The sequence below is a fragment of the Muntiacus reevesi genome, chromosome 1 (assembly GCF_963930625.1).
Source record: "Muntiacus reevesi chromosome 1, mMunRee1.1, whole genome shotgun sequence".
Taxonomy (NCBI): domain Eukaryota; kingdom Metazoa; phylum Chordata; class Mammalia; order Artiodactyla; family Cervidae; genus Muntiacus; species Muntiacus reevesi.
The window spans coordinates 164,463,833-164,488,900 of record NC_089249.1 but is presented as its reverse complement, the minus strand read 5'-3'; the positions used below and the strand labels follow the sequence as shown (position 1 = coordinate 164,488,900).

Sequence of the window (25,068 nt, the reverse complement as noted above, 5' to 3'; positions counted from 1 at the left end):
AATTCAGGGCAGGGCAGCAGATCACTGGATGCTAGAGAAATCTATGAGTGAAGACTTGATAATGGAATAAGAGTTTCAATTGGATGTTGGAGGAGGAGGAGGATTGGTTAGACGAGAGGAGGAGGGACTGTTCTGGCCTATTAGACACTGATACTGTTCTAAACACTTTGGTTCCAAAGGATGAAAGCCTGTATATCTCTGAAATATACCCTTTCAAAATTGAAGGATTTCCCTTTAGGAGTAAAATGACATGAGATTAGTTTTTCACTTTGTTTACCACAGTTGACTTGAGACAAGAAACAATCTGTCTTAGGCTCATTTTTTTGTGTGAAGTAAGTATACCATCTGCCTTGCTAATGTTACAGATCTTACCATGTTGATAAAGTAAGACATTACAGTAAAATTATTTGAAATGAATAAAAATATTCTAGAAATACAGCTTGTATTTTTTTCCATTCTAATGTATATGCCTGGCAGTAGAGAGCTTCTTGTGCTATTTCTCAGCTTGGAGATTTTATACTGCTGCGAAAATTGAATGTTAGAGTTCTTGGTTTTCAACATGAGCTTTAACATGGTGTGGAGGGTAGGTGGTGGTGGTGGTGACTCTGGAGCAACTCTCATTACTTGCTGTGGAATCCTTATTTTGATCCTTCAGCCAGCACAATTTTAAGTGGCTCTGTTCTGGGCATTTTGACTCTGGATGACCCTTCTGATTGATTCAGCTATGGTAGAGGACATGGAATTCCATTTTCATAATGTATGATTTTATTTTTTTCCTTGAAACCTGAATTTAATTATGTTTAGGTTTTAACAACTTTCCCTCCCAACACTCATTAGATATAAATTTGCATCAAGTGATTTTTGCATCTGAGAATGATCTTTTTAATTACTTGCTAGTATCCCAAGGTTCTTTTTTCTTTTTAAAATTTATGTTTTATGAAAACAATTTTTTGTTATTTACTTTTAATGAAAAGTTTTAACTCTGACTTTAATAGGCACATGTACCACATCTTTAAAAATTGAGATATAATTGACATATACTCTTAGCAAATTTCAGATATGCAGTATGGTATTATTAACTAGTCGTCGTGCTGTACTGAAGCATACAATTCTTGTAGTAACTATGAGGGACGTTCTATTATTCCCATTTGATAGATGAGGAAAGAGTCAGTAAGTTACTGAGAAGTTACATAACTTATCTAGGTTCACACAGCGAGAAGCTATAGAGCTGGGAAGAGATTATATACAGCCTGGCTCTACAATAATTGCTTTTAACCACTGTACTGCACTGTTTATTATGTCATTGGATGGTCCTTGAAAAGATTAAAAAACACAGAAATAAGATTCACTTTTTAGACATGATCTGTTTACCCTGGTTAGACCTGATTTCATTTATTCCATTTATTATCACATATTTACTAAGTGTCTTTATGCTTTGGACACTGATAAATGCTGAGTTTTGAACAAGATGTACATAATCCTGAACTCATGAAATTAGAGACTTAGAAACCCCAGAGATGAGCTAAACTATATGCTTCATTTGCCTTGATAATACACCTCATTTGTCCTGAAAGTATCATTGTTTTGTGTGGTTGGTGCCTAGTATAATTGACATTTATAGTGCTGACACAGTCGTGAAATAGATTATGTTCTTCATATCCTGTTTATTAAGACAGGAAAAGGATAAAATAGACTGAGAAAGGTTCTTTAGAAGTCTTAATCTCCTGTTTTACCACTATACAAAAAGATCCCCAGAAAATTCTACTTATTTGCTCCGAGATTGGTTTTTTGTTTTAAGATTCCTATAAATAGTATAAGAGATGTGTTTCTAAAAGTGTTTTAGTTGTGTGAAAAACTCATTTATACAAAATACTTTTTCCTTAATTATATGAGAAAACAATATGTTACCATAGCATTTATATTTAAAACAGTTTCTCAGCAGGCCTCTTTTAGTCCTACTGGGAGTAAGGGTAAGCATGGTATTTTTCTTTCTGTAACTTGAGTGACTTAAATAAAATTGAACGAGAAAGAAACAAAAAACAAGGGGAAAAAAAGATGATGGTACTTCAGGTGAAAATAACCTGAAGTTATGCATAGTTTGATTCTTTTATATAGTAACAGTGTTCATGACTAATTTTTTTTTTAACTCTACAAAAATGTTTTTATATGTGTTGGGACTGCAGTGGAACTTCCTCATAGTGTCTGTTTTCTTCTATTTAATAATTTCTTGTATGAAATATTCCAGCAGACTCAGCCATTAGTAGAAGAAAATTATACGCCTCTAATTCTTGCCTCATGAATTATCAAAGATAGAAAATGTTACATAAAGAAGCTTCATGTTATGTAACAAAATTTACAGAAAAGTCACCATTTTCTTTTTGACTTAGTCATCTCATTTTTGATAGATTGCAAAGGTCGACTGCAAGGAAATACTAGACATCATATGTAATCTGGAATCTGAGGGTCAGGATAATACAGCATTTGTTCTTTGTACGACTTACCTTACCCAGCAGCTCCAAACTGCAAGTGTATATTGTTCTTGGTAAGTATATTTAGTTTTTATTCCCTTTATTTGTTAGTACATAGTATAGCATTTAGGGTTTATGTTAAAACATTGGTTTGTTTCAAACTTTAAGTCTAAGTGGATTAAATGATGACATGAGAATTAAATCTTACAAGCTAAACCATTTAATTAAAAATATTGAGTCCAAAAATAAAGAAAGAGTGAAAAGTCTGAACTCCTCTTGATTATTTCATGGAGGGTTGTCTGTTAACTTCAATATAAATCTTCTTCTTTGAAGATAAAATTATGGCAGTATGAACCAAATAGGTGTTGGTTTGTTATCCTTTACATTTATTTCACATCTTCTGGTAGTCACTTTCACCCTCATATTTGAAAACTCACTAATTATCTAGGTTTCTAGGTCAAACTTGCACTAGAGAGGGAAATCCTTTTGAATAGTAATCTTTTTTGCAACTTTAGTACTATTCAGCAAAATTGCATTGTTTGGTTTTAATTCAGTTTATGTCTTGTTTGCATACAGAGTACTTAGTTGCTAAAAAGGAAACAATAAGGTGTAACCCATGGTTCTTTCATCCTAATTGTATTGAAGCTATTTAGGACAGCAGGACAAACCTCTAAAATGTAACACTCTGTCAGTAAGTATCAGATTAGTGGTATGGATGGGCTATAAGGTATTAGAGAAAGGTGCTCACTGTATACCAGTATTTAAGCAGGGTGTTAGAGAGGAGGTAGTATTCAAAGAATGGATTGTTTGGATTTGCATCATCTTGATTAGAAGAGCTTTTAAGGATGGCTTGAAGTTGGAAATAAGCATTTTGTTTATAGGAAAACCCAGTAAAGCCTTTTATATATACTTTAGCCCTTATTGATCTCCCTCTGGAGCATCTGTATATATTTGTAAAGTTTTATAGCAGTTAGCATTTTTTATGTTACTGTATTTCTTTTTATTTACTAATTTGTGTAGAAATATTATTTGTGTTCCATAAATTATCTCACCCAGTCCTCATAGTAAACACTGTACAGATTAGGGAGTGGAGGATCAAAGGAATTCTGGAAGTCTTCAGTTGCCCAAGATCTCAGGGCTGAAGTCATAGAGCGAAGCCCACGGTTTTTGACTCCTCATACGGTTGTTTTCTTGACACAGGGCCAGAATTCAAATGGCAATCTTCTGCTAACACGTTCTCTATGCTTGAGTTACATCTCCTATGAGGAGGGAGGAGATAGTGGGACAGGACTTCACTGTATTTTGTAATAATCATTGTGGGCATTTTTATTAGCTAACCAAAAGAAATGATGTAAATAAAAAGAAATTTTAGCAGAGCAGTGATATTTTTGATCACTATCAAGCAGAAGGATTTGTTTGCTTTTCATGCATAAGAAATTAGAGATTTAACCTCAGTAAAGCAGATGTATTTATTTATTTGTGGAGCAACCCCCGTTTTTTCCTTTTTATAGTTATTTTCCTTGCCTATAATGAATATAGGCATTTTTTCTTTTATAGTTATTTTCTTTGCCCAGAAGGAGTAATATCAGCTAGCTACAGCTAGGTTTTTAGTGCAAAGAAATCACATTAAGCCACATAGGGGATGTGTTACAGATTATAAAGAGTTTTTTAAACTGTAATCACATGGTTCTTGTAATATTCTTGATACAGCTTCCCTTGTTTCCCTAATGGGTCTAGGATTAATGCTCTTCTGCAGCAGGAAGAGATTAACAGGGATTTCCCTCTTGTTGGCCTCCTGAGGAGCTGTAATGAGTAAAGGAAAGGAAAGAAAATCTTAAATCACTTCACACTTTGTTAAAAGTAAGCTTCTTCCAAGCATTTCAGAAGGAAATAGAATATAAAATTTTAGAATTTTAAAGTATTTTTTCACAGTTCTATTTGGAGGGAGGGGGTTAGGTGGTAAGTTAGTAGATACTGGAGTTAGAATAGTCATGACATAAAAACTGAATTTTACTAAGGAAAATAAATCCCAGGAGTTCTGTTCAAATAGATTAGATTCTTTTGTTATGATCAAGATGTTCCTGTTGTTGAAGATAGTAGGCTATATGGGAGTATTTGTCTAGAAAAGGAAAAAAAATGTTAAATGGCATTTTATCAGCAACAGTAAAGTTGGAATATGATAATAAAACCAGTCACTTATTTTTAAATACATCTACTAGAATTTATAAAGTGTCGTTCTTGAATTTAATTACCTTTGGAGATAGTTGAAAGGTAAACTATGTCTCTGTCGCCCAAACTTTTTTATTCTTTTAGAAATTTCCTTCAGAGATGCTTAACAAATTGCAATAAATCTTATTACTTTATAGTGGTTACCATATTATTGATCTCAAAAGGTATATCACTTAGCTTATTCATTAAGCTTGGCCACAAAAGATTTTTGGCTGTTTACAAAAGTCAAGGAAGGGCTGAAGGAGTGAGTTCCCTATCGATGTTTGGCAGTGGTAATGTAATTAGAGTAGCCACGCAAGTGAGAAAGGTAACCATTTTAAATGGGACAGTGTGTATACAGGTGCGTAATTACCACTGCTACTCTGAAAATAAAATCATTTAAAGTTGAACTTTAATCTCCACTCTAAACTTTCAGTTAGTGTTTGATACGTTGACCTTTGGTTTCTGTAGCACTTGTGAGCTTAAATCTTGTGTGTTATATATTTATGTTTCTTCAGATGTAATTTCATGTCTTTTCTCTCTCAACTAGACTGTGATGGATATACCAGGGTCTTCATATATGTTGTCTAATTTACAGATCAGTCCTTAGCACGTGGCAAAGATCAGATCCAGGATATCCATATGTTTTATTAATATTTAACTGAAATTTTTAAAGGATGAAAAAAGGTCATGAGAATCAGCCTTTCCAGGAGCTCTTTTTAGGGGGTTGCCATTCCTTAATTCCACAAAGTTGTCTTTACGTTGCTTATAAAATGTCTAAATTCTGGATCACAGTGTGACATCATGGGCCTCCTTCCTGCTTTGTAGAAACATAGTTTAAAGTTCTTATTTGGTAGATAGAAGTCTGCCAGTTTTTCCTTTAAATTTCCTTTCCAATTTTTATAAATTTGTATGTAATTTGTTATTTTGAGGTAGGCAGTGACCTAATTTGAAGGTAAAGTAAATCATCTGAGCATTGGAAGTGTCCATACAGTAGAATCATTTTCAGTATATTCTTTAATGATTGTCTATTTAAAAAAGATCACATCATTATAGTGATTAAAGAAGTATTATCCTAGTACATGTATGATCCAGGAGACTATAAGTTGCTGGTGGTAGTTCATTATTCTGGTATGTAGATTTGAATGGATGGTTAAAGTGACATCTTGACTTTCTCACTAGTAAGTAATCCACTAGTTGTCATGGTTTCAGGCATGTTTTTATGTTTGGGAGGGCAATAGTAGTTTTAAAGTGTTGAATTGAAACTGTGGAAATATGTATACAGATATAAAATACATGATAGAAATTCTCTTTTTTGATCATGGTTATTTGGAGTTAAGATAACTAGAGTTTGAAATACTTAATTTGGAATAAATCAGACCCCACACATTCTTATTTATTAAAAAAAAATATTTTGAGACATTTTAATTCTCAACCTGCCTTTTATCACTTTATCAAATTTGCCTAACTTTAAACTTCTAGCTAGTTGATGAATTTTAGATAGTAGATATTCTTTACCCTTTTATCTTTATAATCAGATTTCACTAGCTTTGATGATTTTTTTCTTTTCTAATAGCATAGATTTCATGTACATATATTTCAGTAGGTACTCTGAGCATATGTAATTCTCCATTTTCTAAAGTTTTGTTAGTAAGATAAACATATGCGTAAAACAGTCTTGTAAGTTTAAAAATGAACAATTTCTTGCCTGGTAGTTATTTTCATAGCTGGTCTATCTTATATCTATGTAAGAATCTTACCATATCCAAATGCCAGTTACCTCCTTAAAAGTATGAGAAAATGATAACATTTCTCTTCTGTTTTGCTAAGTAACTTTCCTTGCATTCACATTTCATATTCACATTCTAACTCATTTCTGTCCTGGATGGTTTTGAGTTTCTAGTGCTTTTTCTTGAGAGTTTTCTCTGAACCCATTCAGTGCTTTTATGTAACTTATTCTTTTCAAAATTTTCTTTGTATATTTGTGGGATTCTTCTATTGTAGCCATTTCCAAGAGTGTCGCTTTACTAATTTTATTAGTAATATTTAAGCATTCCAAGATACAGGCCTAAGTAGCATTATGACATTTTAGAGATGGAAAAGCGTTTCTCATGAGATTAATGTGGAGAAGTATACCATTAGACTATTCCATAGTTGTATGCACTTTGTAAGCAGCATAGTGATGTGTGATGATCCCTGCCCACTAGAACAGGGCTTGATTCAGTCAGTATAATTACCACTGTTAAGGGGTGAAACCTTTTAGGATAAGGTGGGATCTAAAGAAGTCTTTGAAAATGTCAGCATAAAGAAAGTAGTCTTCTGTTGTTTTTATTTTTCCCCAGACACAAAGAAGAAAGTGGGGAAGTTTTCAAGGAGGATTCTTTTTAACAATATAACCAGTAAGAGAGGAAGCAATAGGGAATACGGAAAGGGAGGTGGCAACCCATTCCAATGTTCTTGCCTGGAAGATCCCATGGACAGGGGTGCCTGGCAGACTACAGTTCATGGGGTCACAAGGGAGTCAGACATGACTTGGCCACTAAACAACAAAAATAGGGAATATAGTTTGTTCTTCTAGATTTTGTTACACTACTATCAGCTTACTTTCACAAACTGAAAAACTGGGGTAGCAATACCAGTTCCTTTAAATGTTTTATCATAATCTCTCTCTCTTTTTTTAAAATAGGGAATTGACTCTCTTTTGGAGTAAACTGCAAAGAAGAATCGACCCTTCTGTAGACACTTTTTTGGAGCGCTGTCGTCAGTTTGGTGTCATAGCTAAAACACAGCAGCATTTATTTTGCCTGATTAGAGTTATACAAACTGAAGTGAGTAATTTATGCTTTTTGTGCTGATTGTTTATGGAGGGAAGAAATAAGTGGAGAGAGAACTTCTCAGGCAACTCTTTTTAAATAAGGGAAAATGAGAAATAATGAGGTTTAATAAGATTATGGAACTGGACATAGCTAGCTGTTTCTGCAGATTTACTTCCTAGGAATCTACAATTTTCTTCGTGGAAAATAGTGATTGACATTACAGACCACTGGAGGAAGGAAAGATTGTTTCTTGATTGTCCCCTCAGTCATCCCAACGTAAGTCTGGTTTTCCTAGAATAGTGTTCTGTATTATATACAGACATGTTTGTTGGCAAATTAGGATAGTAATTGTTAGTGAAGAAAGCATAATTGTGTTTTCCAGCTCCTTGATAATGGAATGACTAACTCCTTCATGATGGAGTGATAAATTATCTAGGTTTTAGAGGAATGGACTGTACACAGATTGCAAGCTTCTGTGCAAATTAGGAAGCAAGTTAGTTTTGTCTTGTTTTTTAAGAAATAAATATTTCCTAAAATGAAGTGCTGTGTATAAAACCTTGTTTTTTGAATTCGGCCCCATAAATTAATGCTAAGACTGGAGATTTAGATGAGCCTTATGCTATGCTTGGTTTTTGTTTTTAGTGTCTACTCAGTGACAGAGATCCCTATATACCCGTATCTGTGATGGTTTATGGGTTACTTTTTTGACAACATCCAAGGATTGTTTATGTTAAAGTCAAGGCACAGTTGTATCATTGATGTGTTCTATCTCCTTTGATGTATCCTATTTTAGTACTGTCCATATCCTATTTTAGTACTGTGTATCTAGTCTTCTGCAGTGAAGATAGGAAAATGTAAAACAGTTGCCAGAAGCAAATTCATACTTAGGCAAGCTAGGTGATTATTATTTCTCATCACTACAAATGAAGTTGTGTCCCTATCATAAGAGCATGTTCAAGTAATTACAGAACTTCCCTGTTTAATCAGTGGTACAACTGGCCTTTTAAAAGTTTTGGCGTTAGGGTTTTTTTGTCTTTTTTTTTTTAATCTTTAAGGAAAGGCTGTTTTCCCTTGCTGCATAAGAGATTCTCACAGCTTAGCCCTAAGTCAACACCCATTTATTCGCTCACAGTTTTGTGGGGCAGAAATCCAGCACAGTGGGGCATGCTCAGCATCACAAGGCCAGAACGGAGGTGTTGGCCAAGCTGAGTTTTTATCTGGAGGCTCTGTAGACAGTCCACTTCTAAGCTCATTCTCACTGTTGATAGAATGCAGCTCCTTTCCGTTGTAGGGCTGAAACCCTCATTTTCTTGCCGGCTGTCAGCCACAGCCTGTTTTCAGTTCCTGGAAGCCACTCTCGTGTTCATGCTTTCATTTTGAAGCCACAAAGGCACAAGGAATTCTTCACATACGACCTCCTTCACCTCTGACTTCCAGACCTAGATTTAAAGAGCTTGAGTGATTGGGTCAGGTAATCCACTTGTCTTAAGATCAGTGGGTTTGGGGCTTTAATTACATCTGCAGGGTCTCTTTTGCCATATAACATACAACGTAGTCATAAGGATAATTCCATATTTACAGGTTCTGCTTATACTCAAAGTGAGGAGATTATACAAAAGTGAAGGTCAGGGGGTCATTTTAGATTTCTTTTTACTTCAGGAAACCACAAAAATGGGAGAATGTTAGAGGATTAGAGAAGGTGGGTTTCTGACACATACCAAGGAATTTGCTGTCCATTTGTATAACCAGAACCCATTTGTTTTCATCCTAGTCAAGGATATTTTCCCCCTGTAATCTTTACTTATGATATTTGTCCTTAAGGGTAGAAAAGCTATGGACTGGTAGGTGGAAGGGGAGTGAAATGGAATTCCTTCAAATTGAGTGAGACACCTCTAGGTTTTTAAAAGCGAGAGGTGATCTAACCTCTGTCATTTGGGATCTAGTTCTACTGTGAGTGGAGATATCCCAGATGATAGTGATGTAAAGAAGAAAAAAGTTTTTCCCTTTCCTATACAGGTCTGTAACCCAGCTAGATAGGCCGAGGATCCTTTCATGGCTCCACATATCAGAAACCCAGGTTCCTTTTATCTGCTATTAACACATAGGTTCCATCTCATGTTCCAAGATCTAACTATTCCAATCCCAGCTATAATGTCTTCATTCCAGATAGCAGGTAGAGGGGGAAGCAGACCACACCACGACACACCTTTCCCCCCATTCCTTCTAACACATACACAAACACGGTCACCTAACTGCAATGGGGAGCTTGGAGATACACTGATTATTCTGGGTGACTCTGTAACCAGATAAAATCAGATATTTGGTTTTTGTGAAAGAGGTGAAATGATCTTAGTGCATAGCAACCAGTTACATAGCCCTTGGGAAGGAAAAGATTAATGATGCTGAAAAACTTTTGTGGGCATTGGGTCTCTTGCGGAAGGCAGGCCTTGTACCTCTTTATTTTCTGGGTTTTAATTTTCTCTAAATAAAGAGCTTAAAGCAGATAATCAGTTAAAGGTGCTCAGGAGTTGTTAAACTTTGATTCTGTGACTTGAGAAACTCATACTGGAAGGAATGACTTTAGAGAATCTAGGGTCTCTTAAGATTTTTAAAAGTAGTATGACAGAAGAATGGATATAGATGTTGGTTATATTTGAAGTGGAAGGTATAAGAAGAGGGATAATCTTGAAGCCAGTTTATTTGACCATTGAGCTCTTTTTGGTGGAACATACAAGTTAGAACCATTTTGCAAAATTTTGTCTAGTTTTATTTCCTTCTCTTTTGTAATAAAGAAGCTGAAAATTAGAAATGTGTGACTTGTAAGGATCTAGACCCTGGGTATCTTGACAAATGGCATAATGGTTATCATTTGTAAGTCAGAGCACAGAGGACTTGGAGGAGAAAGTCCATTAAGTTTTAAAATCTTTCATTGGTTCTTAACAGGTTACTCAACCCCTTTTGCAAGACTCTGAGGTAAACAGCAAAGAATCCAGATCTGTTCTTTCTTAAACCGCCCAATCTAGTTGAAATGATAAAATTTGTGAAATCACTAAGAATACTTCTCCCAGAAAAATCCCCACAAAACTACCCTTATACATTCTGAACAGATAGTTACTTGTTAAAGGAGTGGTGAATAAATTAGAATTAGGGTGTGGAATGTGGAACTGAATTTTCAAGAAACTGATGGATATGAATAATTTGATAGGTTTTAAACAGGAAACTGAAGAAGTGACGTGGCATATTGTATCAAGGGCATGTGGGATATAGCCAAGTCAAATGAGGATAATCTATGCAAAAAGTTTATTCAGAATAATGTCCAAGATTAATAACAGTTCTGTATATTGATGGCAGTTATTTCGTTGTGTTCAGCATTTAGAATGGTACCCAACGCAGAATAATTGCTTAGCAAATTGATGTTTGAACAGTGGGATTTATCCTCAAGTATTTTATACGGGATTCTGTTGAACATGTACTGTGTGCCAACATTGTATTAATAACTTTATGTTACCTTACTTCATTTGTATAATAACATTAGGAGAAAATCTAATACTGCTGCTACAGTTGTCATTTTACAGATAAGGAGACTGAGGCTTAGAGGAGTTAAGAACCTGTCACTGTTGTGAAGCTGGGGTTCAAAGGCAGTCAGAGTCTGGCTCAAAATTCTGTTCTTTTCTGTATCGTGTTTTAAGCTACTCTGCCATAAGATCCTGCTTTTCTTTGTTCATATTATTTTCTTATTTCTTTGTTCATATTATTTTCATGTACCCTTTCAGCAAGAATCATCTTAAATGCACTTGCCTTTTATGATATACAACCAGGTCTTTTTCATGATTTTTGACTGATTTCTAAGAACCTGCTGCTATAGAGAAATTTTCTTTTGTTTTTCTGTGGGAAACAGATTCAGTACACCTGTAACTATAAAATACTAATTTTTTTGGAGGAAATCATTTATTTTACCCTTGAGGTTTTAAAAACACCCAGTTATTCATGATACATGAATTTTTAAAATTGAATTCAGTCTTAAACTCGCTTATACACATGTATTTCCTCTTAAACCCATTTATTTAAGCCCTATCCTTCCTACCCAGCTTTCAGTGATCTTATTTATTCTGAGCTCTTCTGAATTTATGTGCCTTTTTATTTACGCATTTGGCACACAGGTAGATTCCTTGAGGGTTAAGGACTGCTTTAATATGCAGTGCTTTGGGACTTCCCTGGCGGTCCGTTGGTTAAGACCCCACATTTCAACTGCAGGGTACATGAGTTTTATTGCTGGTTGGGGAACTAAGATCCTGCATGCTGCACAGTGTGGCCAAATAATAACAATATGCAGTGTTTTATAAAGTTGGATACTCTATAAATGTACATTGTTGTTGTTTATAAGTTTTAAGAAGAGTGTATATGTGTATCTTATCAGTGAAATTTATGTAGTGTTTCCAAATTTATGTAGTTTTCCAAATGGAAAAAAAACCTTTTCTTCCCTGTTTTTCTTAACAGGCACAAGATGCTGGTCTTGGGGTGTCGATTTTACTATGTGTCAGAGCTCTTCAACTCAGAACAAGTGAGGATGAAGAAATGAAGGCATCAGTTTGTAAAACAATTGCTTGTCTTTTGCCAGAAGATTTAGAAGTTAGACGAGCCTGTCAACTTACAGAATTCTTAATTGAACCCAGTTTGGATGGATTTAACATGTTGGAAGAACTGTATTCCCAACCAGATCAAAAATTTGATGAAGAAAATGCACCAGTTCCAAATTCTCTCCGATGTGAGCTCTTACTAGCTTTAAAAGCCCACTGGCCTTTTGATCCTGAATTTTGGGACTGGAAAACTTTAAAACGACACTGCCACCAACTTCTAGGACAAGAAGCCTCAGATTCTGATGATGATCTAAGTGGCTATGAAATATCTATTAACGACACAGATGTTTTAGAGTCATTTCTCAGTGACTATGAGGAAGGTAAAGAAGATAAACAATATAGAAGAAGAGATATGACAGATCAACATAAGGAGAAGAGAGACAAGAAACCCATTGGTTCTTCTGAAAGATATCAGAGGTGGCTTCAGTATAAATTTTTCTGTTTGTTATGTAAGCGAGAATGTATAGAAGCCAGGATTCTTCATCATTCTAAGATGCATATGGAAGATGGAATTTACACCTGTCCGGTTTGTATTAAAAAATTCAAGAGAAAAGAAATATTTGTTCCTCATGTGATGGAACATGTTAAAATGCCACCAAGCAGAAGGGACCGCTCTAGAAAGAAATTACTGTTGAAAGGCTCTCAAAAGGGAATTTGTCCCAAGAGCCCCTCTGCAGCCCTGGAGCAAGGTCAGTCACTGAATGAACAAGCCAAAGGAGAGTCACATGAATATGTCACATTCAGCAAATTAGAAGATTGCCACCTGCAAGACAGAGATTTGTACCCATGTCCTGGCACAGACTGTTCCCGTGTGTTTAAGCAGTTCAAATACTTAAGTGTGCATCTTAAAGCTGAACACCAAAATAATGATGAAAATGCCAAGCACTACTTAGATATGAAAAATAGAAGAGAGAAGTGTACTTATTGTCGACGGCATTTCATGTCTGCTTTTCACCTGCGAGAGCATGAACAAGTGCATTGTGGTCCTCAGCCTTATATGTGTGTATCTATAGATTGCTATGCTAGGTTTGGATCAGTGAACGAACTGCTTAACCATAAACAAAAACATGATGATCTGCGTTATAAATGTGAATTAAATGGCTGTAATATTGTTTTCAGTGACTTGGGACAGCTTTACCACCATGAAGCACAACACTTTAGGGATGCATCTTACACATGCAACTTCGTTGGCTGTAAAAAGTTCTATTATTCCAAAATTGAATACCAGAATCACCTCTCAATGCATAATATTGAAAGTTCAAATGGAGATGTGAAGAAAACAGTGAAACTTGAGCCGGCAGCAGGTGAAAAGCAGGATTGTATTGATCAGCCCCATCTGCTTGACCAAACTGATAAGTCACATTTACCAGAGGATCTTCTCTTCTGTGCAGGATCAGCTAGTTCTCAGATAGAAACTACAGAAACTCTGAAAGAAAACAGTGACAGTAATTCTAGTGATCAGTTAAGTCATAGCTCTTCAGCTTCCATGAATGAAGAGTTGATTGACACGCTGGATCACTCTGAAACCATGCAGGATATATTATTAACTCATGAAAAAGTTTTTGTGCCCTCCAGTTTAAAGGAGAAATGTTCCAATGTAGCAGTTTGTTTTGATGGGAGTAAGTTTACCTGTGGTTTTGATGGCTGTGGTTCCACATACAAAAACGCAAGAGGCATGCAGAAGCACCTAAGGAAGGTTCATCCATACCATTTCAAACCCAAAAAGGTAAAGACAAAGGATCTCTTTCCCTGTTTGGGTAATGAACACAATCCAACGACTGAAAAGTTTGATGCAGAACCTAAACCCAGCTCAGATACAAACAGTGACTCCCCAGATGAAGGTCTGGATCACAATATCCATACTAAATGTAAACGAGAACATCAAGGCTATTCCTCAGAAGCCTCCATCTGTGCATCTAAAAGGCCCTGTACAGAGGATACCATGTTGGAACTTTTGTTACGCTTAAAACATTTAAGCTTGAAAAACTCAATAACCCATGGATCTTTCTCAGGGTCATTGCAGGGGTACCCATCCAGTGGTGCTAAGTCTCTTCAAGCAGTTTCAGCTACAATCTCCGATCTTAATTTTCAGAATCAAGATGAAAATATGCCAAGTCAGTACCTGGCACAGTTGGCAGCCAAGCCTTTTTTCTGTGAGCTTCAAGGATGTAAATACGAATTTGTGACTAGAGAGGCTTTGTTAATGCATTATCTTAAAAAACATAATTATTCAAAAGAAAAAGTCCTTCAGTTAACCATGTTTCAACATCGGTATTCCCCGTTCCAGTGTCATATTTGCCAAAGGTCATTTACGAGAAAAACACACCTTAGGATTCATTATAAAAATAAACATCAAATTGGCAGTGACAGAGTAACTCAAAAACTATTAGATAATGAAAAATGTGATCATGAAGGCCCGTGCTCAGTTGACAGGTTGAAAGTTGATTGTCCTGCAGAACATGGAGGTGATCCCAGTGGTAACTCTGAGAAGCCACACTGTCATTCTAAAAAGGATGAGTGCAGTTCGGAAACAGATTTGGAGTCATCCTGTGAAGAAACAGAAAGTAAAATATCTGATCTCTCATCACCAATAGGCAGCCATAGAGAAGAAGGAGAAGGAAGAGAGGGCAGAGGTAGCAGGAGAACTGTTGCTAAAGGAAATCTCTGCTACATTTTGAATAAATACCACAAACCATTCCATTGTATTCATAAAACTTGCAACTCCTCCTTCACCAATCTCAAAGGCTTGATTCGCCATTACAGGACTGTTCATCAGTACAACAAAGAGCAGTTATGTTTGGAGAAAGACAAAGCGAGAACCAAAAGGGAACTTGTCAAATGTAAAAAGATATTCGCCTGCAAGTATAAGGAATGTAACAAACGCTTCCTGTGTTCCAAAGCTCTTGCGAAGCACTGTAGTGACTCTCATAACCTAGACCACATTGAAGAGCCGAAAGTGCTCTCTGAAGCTGAGTCAGTGGCCAGATTTTCCTGTAACCAGCCTCAGTGCCCTGCTGTTTTTTATACATTCAGCAAGTTGAAGCACCACTTAATGGAACAGCATAACATTGAAGGAGAAATACATTCAGACTATGAAATTCATTGTGATCTTAATGGCTGTGGCCAGATTTTCACCCATCGCAGTAATTATTCTCAACATGTATATTACCGACATAAGGACTATTACGATGATCTGTTTAGAAGCCAGAAAGTGGCAAATGAAAGGCTACTACGGAGTGAAAAGGTGTGTCAGACAACTCACCCTCAGGGGCACGAACATCAGACGACCAGGAGATCGTTTAATGCCAAGGCTAAAAAGTGTAGCTTAATCAAAGACAAGAAAGCTCCGATTAGTTTTAAAACGAGAGCTGAAGCCCTCCATATGTGCGTGGAGCATTCTGAGCACACGCAGTACCCCTGCATGGTTCAGGGATGCTTGTCTGTGGTGAAGTTGGAGAGCAGCATAGTGAGGCATTACAAACGCACCCATCAGATGAGTAGTGCCTACCTAGAGCAACAGATGGACAACCTTGTCATGTGTGTTAAGTACGGTACCAAAATTAAGGAGGAGCCCACTTCTGAAGCAGAGCCCTATATAAAGAAAGAAGAAGATAGAGGCTGTGAATCAGAGCTCACACAGCACAGCCATCCCCGAGGTGACACTGGCGTGCCTGTCCAGACCGCTGATCCCCTCCATCCAGGTGAAAGGGACGGAGGGCAGAAAGGATGTACAGAGAGCAGCCCAGTTTTTGATGCGGATTCTCTGCTCTACAGAGGAACTCTGAAATGTAACCATAGTTCAGAAACCACTTCTTTGGAACAGTGTAATATAGTTCAGCCTCCTCCTTGTAAAATAGAAAATTCCATTCCTAATCCTGATGGGACTGAAAGTGGGACTTATTTCACAAGTTTTCAGCTGCCTTTACCAAGGATCAAAGACTCGGAAACTGGGCAGCAAAGTTCAGGGCAAGAAAACACTGTAAAAAATTCAACCCATGTTCCAAAAGAGACTTTCAGGAAGCATCCACAGCCCAGGTCATTTGATTTGAAGACTTATAAACCTATGGGATTTGAATCTTCATTTCTGAAATTTATTCAGGAAAGTGAAGAGAAAGAAGATGATTTTGATGATTGGGAGCCTTCAGAGCACTTAACATTAAATAATTCTTCACAACCCTGTAATGACTTAACAGGGAGTGTTATGGCAAATAATTTGGTGAATGACAATGACCCTGAAGTTGACATACCTCATTCTTCCAGTGACTCTGCAATTCACGAGAACCTGACTGCAGTCCCACCTTTAATAGTAGCTGAGACGACAACAGTTCCCTCCTTGGAAAACCTGAGGGTCGTATTGGACAAAGCATTAACAGACTGTGGAGAACTTGCCTTAAAACAGCTTCATTATCTTCGGCCAGTGGTTGTCCTTGAAAGATCTAAGTTTTCCACACCAATTTTAGACTTGTTTCCAACAAAAAAGACAGATGAGCTTTGTGTAGGAAGTTCCTAAATAGCGATTTTGTTTTAGAAACAGACTGGCTCCAGCACTGCAACATGGGGACAATTGCCAACTTGAACAAAGGCTGAGAACCAGCCACACCGTCGTTTAGGGTAGAATAGGCTGTGTATTTACATGAATGTATAATATCTATGTCAGCAGTATTGGCTGAGTCCATTAGCTCTCCAGTTGGTTTATTGATTGGATTTTTTGTTTTTGTTTTATTAAAAAATGGAACTGTATTCTTGTTTGGTGCTAATTAATACATCAAAATATATCGGGGCTTCCTTTTTCAAATTAAGTGTGCATGATTGTATATGGAACAGATACTAAGATCCCAGGGTGGGAGGGCTAGGGAAAGGGATATGGAGTTCTTACTTGACTTGAATGTGCACCTGAGGGTGCTTTGTGTAATATATTGTACACTACAGCATCTTATATTTTTTGAGTTGAGTTTCAATAAATTACAATTTTTCACCCATTTTTTTTGTTTACTCATAATGAGTTTTCATGCCACACATGAATTGGAATTGCACATATATTTTCTGAAATGTGCACTTATATTTTACCTCAGTTATTAACCAAACCATTCAGATCAAGCTTCCTTTTGAATGACTGTTGTCTTAAAAATTTTGTGGAAAGAAAATTCTGAGATAGAGTAATTAACCCTGGGAGTCAAGGTAGCTCCTGGAAGAGGATGTTCAGGAGTTTTTCAGGTAGAAAGGAGAGGGTATCCCAGGCATAATGTGAAGAGCTCACCACATTCAGAGATGATAAAGCCATGTTTCCAGGCAACTACAGATAATGTGATCGGCTGGCAGTTAAAGGGGAGCCCTGGAGCAGATGAGCTGCTTGTAGAGACAGGAGCCAAACCACAGACACTGAGGGGTTCGGACTTGCGTCCATAGACAGCTGAGAGCCTTTACAGAATTTTAAACAACATTCATATTAATCTGTAGATTGCTTGAATGAGTGTGATTTGAGGGGCTGAGAATGGAAACAGATCTAAGACTGTTAAAGTAATTGCGGCAAACGACGGCAGCAGAGCAACGAGCAGATGAAATTGAGAAATTTAAGAGGCGTATTAGGCACTGGAGAAAATGAGGAAAACTTAAGGTTCTGTAGTGATGGATGCAACCAATTGAGGCAAGACTAGAAAGGAGTTTGGGGGAAGAGAATAGAAACACAAGATGAGTTTGGTCTTTGTATTAAAGTTTCAGCGGACTCTGGGACATCCATGTATAATGACAAGAAAAGCAGTGTTTTCTTATATAGCAGCTTTATTCTCTGTTCTTTGTGAAGTCACTTTATCTTTATTTAACAGTGAAATGACACAGATACTCCTAAAATCCCCTTCTTATGCCTCTGGTTAGAATTTTAAGATCTTTTCTCTGACCCTTAAACCTTGTTTTGTCAACTCTTAAAAGATTTTTATTCTACCACCTCATCTCCCTAAGAGTCTAAAGCACCCCACCACTACCACCACCACCACCAAGCCGAAGTCATTTCTTGGCTCAGATCTTTGTAGGATACAAGATTCTCAAACAAGATTTTGTTGAAAGCAAAAGTGGCAGAAACAGTGGAACTTCTTCGAGGCCGAGGTCACTACTGACTGAGTTCTTTGGGATCTTGAGCTCATTTCCCCTCTGGACTTCAGTTTCCTGCCTTACAAAGTGTTGAGGTGTAAGTGATCGTTTCAAAAGGTCCTTTACCTGTGGTCTGAGCATGAGAAATAACCAGTGACCCCATCTTAAAAATTCCTCATTCTAGAGATTTTTAGATCAGACCAAGAGAAAGCTGCTAGTTTTAAGACTCAACTGTATCCATCCAAAAAGGGGAAGTCCCCGGTGGTCCAGTGGTTTAGTTAGGGCTCTGCACTCCCACTGCAAGGGGCACAGATTTGATCCCTGGTTGGGGAACCAAGACCCCACATGCTGTATGGTTTGGCCAAAAGAAAGAAAAAGACTCACCTGTGTTCATTTAACCATTCCTAACTCCTATACCCTGGAAGGACCAAGTGAGTCCGTTGGCAGTAGTACCAAACCCTAGTTTTTAGAACCCAGTTGAAAGTTTGCTTTAATATGATCCTAGAAGCATTTTCTATTCTAGTTGGAGTGGTTTGCTTCTTTTGATCCTTTTTTTCTTCTTTTTTTTAAGATGTTTCAATATGAACCATTTTAAAAGTTTATTGAGTTTGTTATAATATTGCTTCTCTTTTTATGTTTTGGTTTTTTGGCTCAGAAGACCTGGGATCTTAGCTCCTGGACTAGGAACTGAACCTGCACTTCCTGCAGGCAAAATCTTGACCACTGGATCGCCAGGAAAGCCTTTGATCTTTATTGAAGACGATGTTCTGTTAAAACCAGCATGTGTGATTATATGATAATACAGAAAGTCAGGGGGTTATTTTTGAAGCTTTTAGTCCTGTCATTATTACTTGATATCTCTTTGGGGATTGTCCTACAAATACTCCAGACTTGGAAGCACTGAGTTTGTGCCCCCTAAAATTAATAGGTAGAAATTGAGAATGCCAGACACTTTGATTCTTGCACTTTACCCAGAATTCTCCTGCTTCTGTGTTTCTCCATGTTTGTGAGCACATATGTGAAAGAGAGCAAGTAGGCAATGATGGAGAAGAACGGTTTTGATGAGTCTTCCTAGGGATTTCAGCCCCAATCTATCCCCTCTGTCCCAGGTTGCCTGCTTCTGAGCTGCACTGGCAAGGACAGTCGTTGAAGGACAGAGTCATTAGCCAAACACTTAAGTACACACATACTTAAAGATAATTACAGGTATTTGGGAGATAAAAATAAATTTGTTACAGAGTCTGCCATCATGGAGCTTCAATGTGAGGGCTGGGGTAGGCTTTCCAGGTGGTGCTAGTGGTAAAAAAACCCACCTGCCAATGCAAGAGACTTAAGCAACACTGGTTCGATCCTTGGGTCAGGAAGATCTGGAGAGATGGCAACCCATTCCAGTATTCTTGCCTGGAGAATCCTATGGACAGAGGAGCCTGGTGAGCTGCAGTACATGGGGTTGCAAAGAGTCAGTATGACTATGGGCCGGTAGCATGGATGTCATCTAAGAACTTGTTCAAAATGTAGACTGTCAAGTTCAGACCTTCTTGACCAAAGTCTGCGTTTCAGTAACATCTCCAGATGATTCATAGGCACAGAAAAGTTATAGAAGCAGAGGCCTAGAATACAAAGTGGAAAGTGCTGAGATTACAGGATAATTAGACTTTTTTTTTTTAGTACTTAACATAAAATTATCTTGTTGGATTTTCGTAACTCCGTGAAGTCAGTACTGTTCGTATTCTTATTTGACAGATTAAAAGGACGGGGATGCAGTGTCTAACTGATAAAAGTTAGGAAGAGGTGTAGCTAAGTTTCCAGTCTTACCTGACTAGAAAAATATCAGGAGGGAACTTAATATGAAGGATGAAAGATAGAAAGTCGCAGGTGGCTTTTTTTTTTTTTTTAGTATAAATAGTTTTAATCCAGTTGCAATAATCAAGTGACCCAAGGAGGAATAACGGATTTAATGAGCTATCTGCAGTTTCATTGTACTGGCCACACACATTTATACATGGCTTAATGTTTGAGACAAGCCTATACTGACAGAATCAACTAGGTAGAGCGAAAAAGATAAATGTTCCCATTTTACTCAGAAAAGTTATAATTTACCAAGTCATATTTATAAGTCATAATTATTTTGAGAGAAGAATTTTTCTTATACCTGGAAAATAGATTTAAACCAGTAAATTTTATATAAAAAGCATAAAATTTATTAACATATATACTAGGTCACTCAGGTCTATGTAAGTAATAATTTATGTTAACAGCTTTATGAAGCCTTCAGTTTTCCATCAGAATTCTTCCATAATTTTTTTTACTCAGTTCAGCGTTATGGTTGAATGTCAGAAACTTGTGTTTATCCAAAATTCTTTCTTCATCAGTGTTCTTGAATGGAAAGCATTTCTCCAAAAGCATAAGAGTGAAATTATAGCCGTCTATAATGAGAAAAGATTTCAGAAGTCAAGTTTAAATCTGATTACAATGCAATTGACAAACCAATCTGGTTGCTGCTGTGACATGCAAAACTTTCAGATAATAACTAGAATTATGACAAATAATATTCTACCAGAACATATATGATTTTTAGGAATTCCATAAAATCTCTAGACTATTTTTATCATTTACAATATAACTTAAGATTTATTACTAATCTAAAAACACCTCCCATGCAGTTTAACATATCAAGTGAACCTAATTAGGTCAATATTTTCTTTTGGGGTGTTTTGGGGGCCCTTTGAAGCATCCCAAAGTTCAGTTCAGTTCAGTTGCTCAGTCGTGTCTGACTCTTTGCGACCCCATGAACCACAGCATGCCAGGGCTCCCTGTTCATCACCAACTCCGGAGTTTACTCAAACTCATGTCCATTGAGTCAGTGATGCCATCCAGCCATCTCATCCTTTGTCGTCCCCTTCTCCTCGCAGGTGGCATTTAAAGTACCAGAAATACCAGTTTTGTAATTAAGCTGTACTTTCTGTGAAAGTGAGTAGTGGGAAATAAAGTTGGAAGCATAGGTAAAAATCAGCTCATGCAGATCCAACTCAACTCATGTAGGTTCAACTCCAGTTATGCATCCAGTGTTGACAGTTCCTCATTTGAGAAAGAGATGGAAAACAGAAATTACTGTTTCTGTGAATAACATGTGACCTTTGAAAAGGATTTTCTTTTTTTTTTTTTTTGCCACACCACAGGCTACTTGCAGTTTCCCCAACTAGGGATTGAAGCACAGCAGTGCTTCCACTCAGCATTGGAAGCGCAGAGTCCTAACCACTGGACTGCCAAGGGATCCTCTCAATTTATCTTTCTGAAAGAAACTTCTAAAAGAGAAGTTGCTCAGTCCTCTCTTCGTACCCATAGTAGCCTGTGAGACCGTGTGGCTTTATACTCCTGACTTGGGACATGGCCTCCTATTATGTCAAACTGAGTCTACAAAGAGTGGCCCATTGTGCTAACAGGCCTGCTTGGTCTACACTTTCAGAAACATACTCTGTGATGGTCTGCATTTGGAGGCCTGAACCTCTACAAGAAAGGTAACCTGTTCAACAAACGTTAAAACTGCAAATAATTAAAAGTGCTATGAAAGATGCCCAGACAGGGAACCAAAAAAGGACAGAAAGTTTCCATAAAGGAAGCAATGTTTAAGCCTGAAGAAACGAGAAGTTGCGATAATTCAATTCTGTGCCAAATCTTTGTGGTGTAACAGCTGGCTGGGTGTGTTAGCGACACTGACAAGTCTAGAGCCAGAGTTAAGAGAATAAATGGGAAAGCGTTAGAAGATTGGATAGGTCAGCAGGAAGCCCGTATTTTGGCTTCTATAACCATGTTCTAGACTTTGGGTATTGTTTGACAAAAAATGAAGAGCCTAGTGAAGGTTTGAAAGTGTGTACCACATAAATAACAAGTTGCTGCATGTGTAAATCAGACAGTCTTAATAGGGCACTACTGTGGAAATGACTGAAAGATCGGATGGATGGATGATACTAAAGGTGGGCTGAGATATACCTTCCATTGTGATCAATTCTTCCTCAGTGTTCAGGAGTCTAAGAGGAGTCAAACAATAAATGGGTTTTTCAGACTAGGTTTTCTTTGAGGAGCTCTATACTACTGAAGTCTACAATACCTAGCATTTGATCATAAACATCACTATAAATGATAGTTGCCTTTACCGTCTAGACAAATTGCCAAATTCTCATTACAGTAGGCCTACAAAGTGGGAATTACACTTGCTTTACCAATGAAGGTACTGAGCCTCAAGTAACCTGCCCAAGGTAACAAAGTTCGTGAATAGTACAGCCAAAATTTGAAGCCAGGTCCCTCAGACTCCCAAACACCTATCCTCTTAACAGCTACTCTGTAAAACTTCTATCGAAACAAGTAACCAATGGAATAGGCACTTGATGATTAAACAGTTGAGGCTATAAACATATTTGGAATTCTTCTAGGGGACTTTGTATTTACTTAAAAATACTTGAATGCCTGCTACATGCCAAGCAGTGAATACAGTGAACATACAGTAGTGAATAAAATGAACATGCTCCCTGTCTTCCTTCAGTTTACAGTAGTCATGGAACACATATCAAACCCCAAATTGCACAAATAACCTTAATCATGTTAAGTGTTTTGAAAGTAAAGTGTAAGGTGCCATGTAACATGGAGATCTAGAGTAGGATGTCTTGGGTAATGAATCTGTTGTCACAATCAAATTTTTCTTCAAAAAATTTCTGGTTACCATTCTTTAATGGTTTCTGGCCTATGTTTAACTTGTTATGGTAAAACAATTACCTGAGTAATTTTTATTCCTTTCTAGAAAAGATTTAATTGTGATCAGTCACAAGCAGACTGTGGGTTTAACATCATTAACAGTCATGCCTAAATCAATATGTCATTGTGACCTGACATGGTTTTAATACTATATCCAACAGCATTCTAGACTCCACGTTCTAGATGTGTCCCTGACACCCTGGTAGCTCACTCGGTAAAGAGTCTGCCTGCAATGCAGGAGACCCAGGTTTCATTCCTGGGGCAGGAAGATCCCCTGGAGCAGGAAATGGCAACCCACTCCAGTGTCCTTGCCTGGAGAAGCCCATGGACAGAAAAGCCTGGCAGGCTACAGTCTGTGGGGTCGCAAGAGTCGGACACGACTGAGCGACCAAGCAGACAGCACACACTGACACCTTGAGCAGCCGGCCGTCCTTCCCCTTCCTGCGAGAACGCGCGTTCGGGCTTCCCTGACGGCCTCGTGGTTAAGAAGCTGCCTGCCAATGCAAGGGACACACGTTTGATCCCTGGGCTAGGAAGGTCCCACGTGCCACGGGGCAACTAAGCCCATTCGCCACAACTACTGAGCTCAGAGCCGCAGCTGCTGAGCCCGCGCACCTAGAGCCTGTGCTCCACGAGAGAAGCCACCCCGGTGAGAAGCCACGCCCTCGACAGAGTCGTCCCGCTCACCAAACTAGAGAAAAGCCCAAGAAGCAACAAAGACCTAGCACAGCCAAAAACGAACAATTTTTTAAAAAGAACAAAATAGTTATTTTTTCCAGGCATCCCTATTCCATGTTCTTTCTTTCAGTCAACCAGATGAACAAATCAGAATAGCATCAGACAATATTTTTCTAAAAAGTTTTCATATTTCCCCCTTTCTCTCCTTCCTTACCATGCCCCTCCTCGCCTCTTGGTACAAGTCGTCTGTTGGATTCTTGCTGTCTTCATAACTGATCTCACAATTTATATGATAACACTTGTGTGTGAACTACCTTTTTTCATGTAAGACTTTTAGGAACAGACCTTGTATTTTATCTTTTCATACCTCCTTGTCAAGTGCATAGGGACTAGTCAGTAAATAATGGATTTGATAACATGGCATATAGGTTATGGGACAGCATGCTAACCCTATATCTTATGAAGCAGAGATAAATAGATGAGCACAATGAGGCTCAAATATGTCAAAAGCTTTCCCAAAGATACAATTTCTAAGCAATCAGTTCAGTTCAGGTCAGTCGCTCAGTCGTGTCCAACTCTTTGTGACTTCATGAATCGCAGCACGCCAGGCCTCCCTGTCCATCACCAACTGCTGGAGTTTACTCAAACTCATGTCCATCGAATCAGTGATGCCATCCGACCATCTCATCCTCTGTCGTCCCCTTCTGCTCCTGCCCCCAATCCCTCCCAGCATCAGGGTCTTTTCCAATGAGTCAACTCTTCACATCAGGTGGCCAAAGTATTGGAGTTTCAGCTTCAGCATCAGTCCTTCCAATGAACACCCAGGACTGATCTCCTTTAGGATGGACTGGTTGGATGTCCTTGCAGTCCAAGGGACTCTCAAGAGTTTTCTCCAACACCACAGTTCAAAAGCATCAATTTTTTGGCGCTCAGCTTTCTTCACAGTCCAACTCTCACATCCATACATGACCCCTGGAAAAACCATAGCCTTGACTAGACGGACCTTTGTTGGCAAAGTAATGTCTCTGCTTTTTAATATGTTATCCAGGTTGGTCATAACTTTCCTTCCAAGGAGTAAGCATCTTTTAATTTCATGGCTGCAATCACCATCTGCAGTGATTTTGAAGCCCCCAAAAATAAACTCTTGACACTGTTTCTACTGTTTCCCTGTCCATTTCCCAGGACGTGATGGGACCAGATGCCATAGTGACATACAAAAAAGGAAATGCTACAAAATGATCCAGTAATAACCTCCCTCCACATTTCCCAAGTCAACTATTAGCTTGGGTGTGTGTGTGTGTGTGTGTGTGTGTGTGTATGTTTAGTCATGTTCGACTCTTAGCGACCTTGTGGACTGTAACCTGTCAGGCTTCTCTGTCCCTGGGCTCTTCCCAGGCAAGAATACTGGAGTGGGTTGCCATTTCCTTC

General features: G+C 37.9%; 1 protein-coding gene across 2 annotated transcripts in view; it reads left to right on the top strand.

The window, feature by feature from the left end:
- The window catches only part of RLF (RLF zinc finger), a 79,163-nt gene extending 62,152 nt beyond the window's left edge, over positions 1-17,011 (top strand). The window contains exons 6-8 of one of the 2 annotated variants that reach the window (XM_065915630.1): positions 2,406-2,542; positions 7,363-7,504; positions 11,990-17,008. In XM_065915630.1, coding sequence (XP_065771702.1) covers positions 2,406-2,542; positions 7,363-7,504; positions 11,990-16,639 — 4,929 coding nt within the window. In that variant the 3' untranslated portion in view covers positions 16,640-17,008. Of the gene's footprint in view, positions 1-2,405; positions 2,543-7,362; positions 7,505-11,989 lie in introns of both variants that reach the window. The other variant, XM_065915637.1, reaches the window with a different exon arrangement.
- The last annotated feature ends 8,057 nt before the right edge of the window (positions 17,012-25,068 follow it).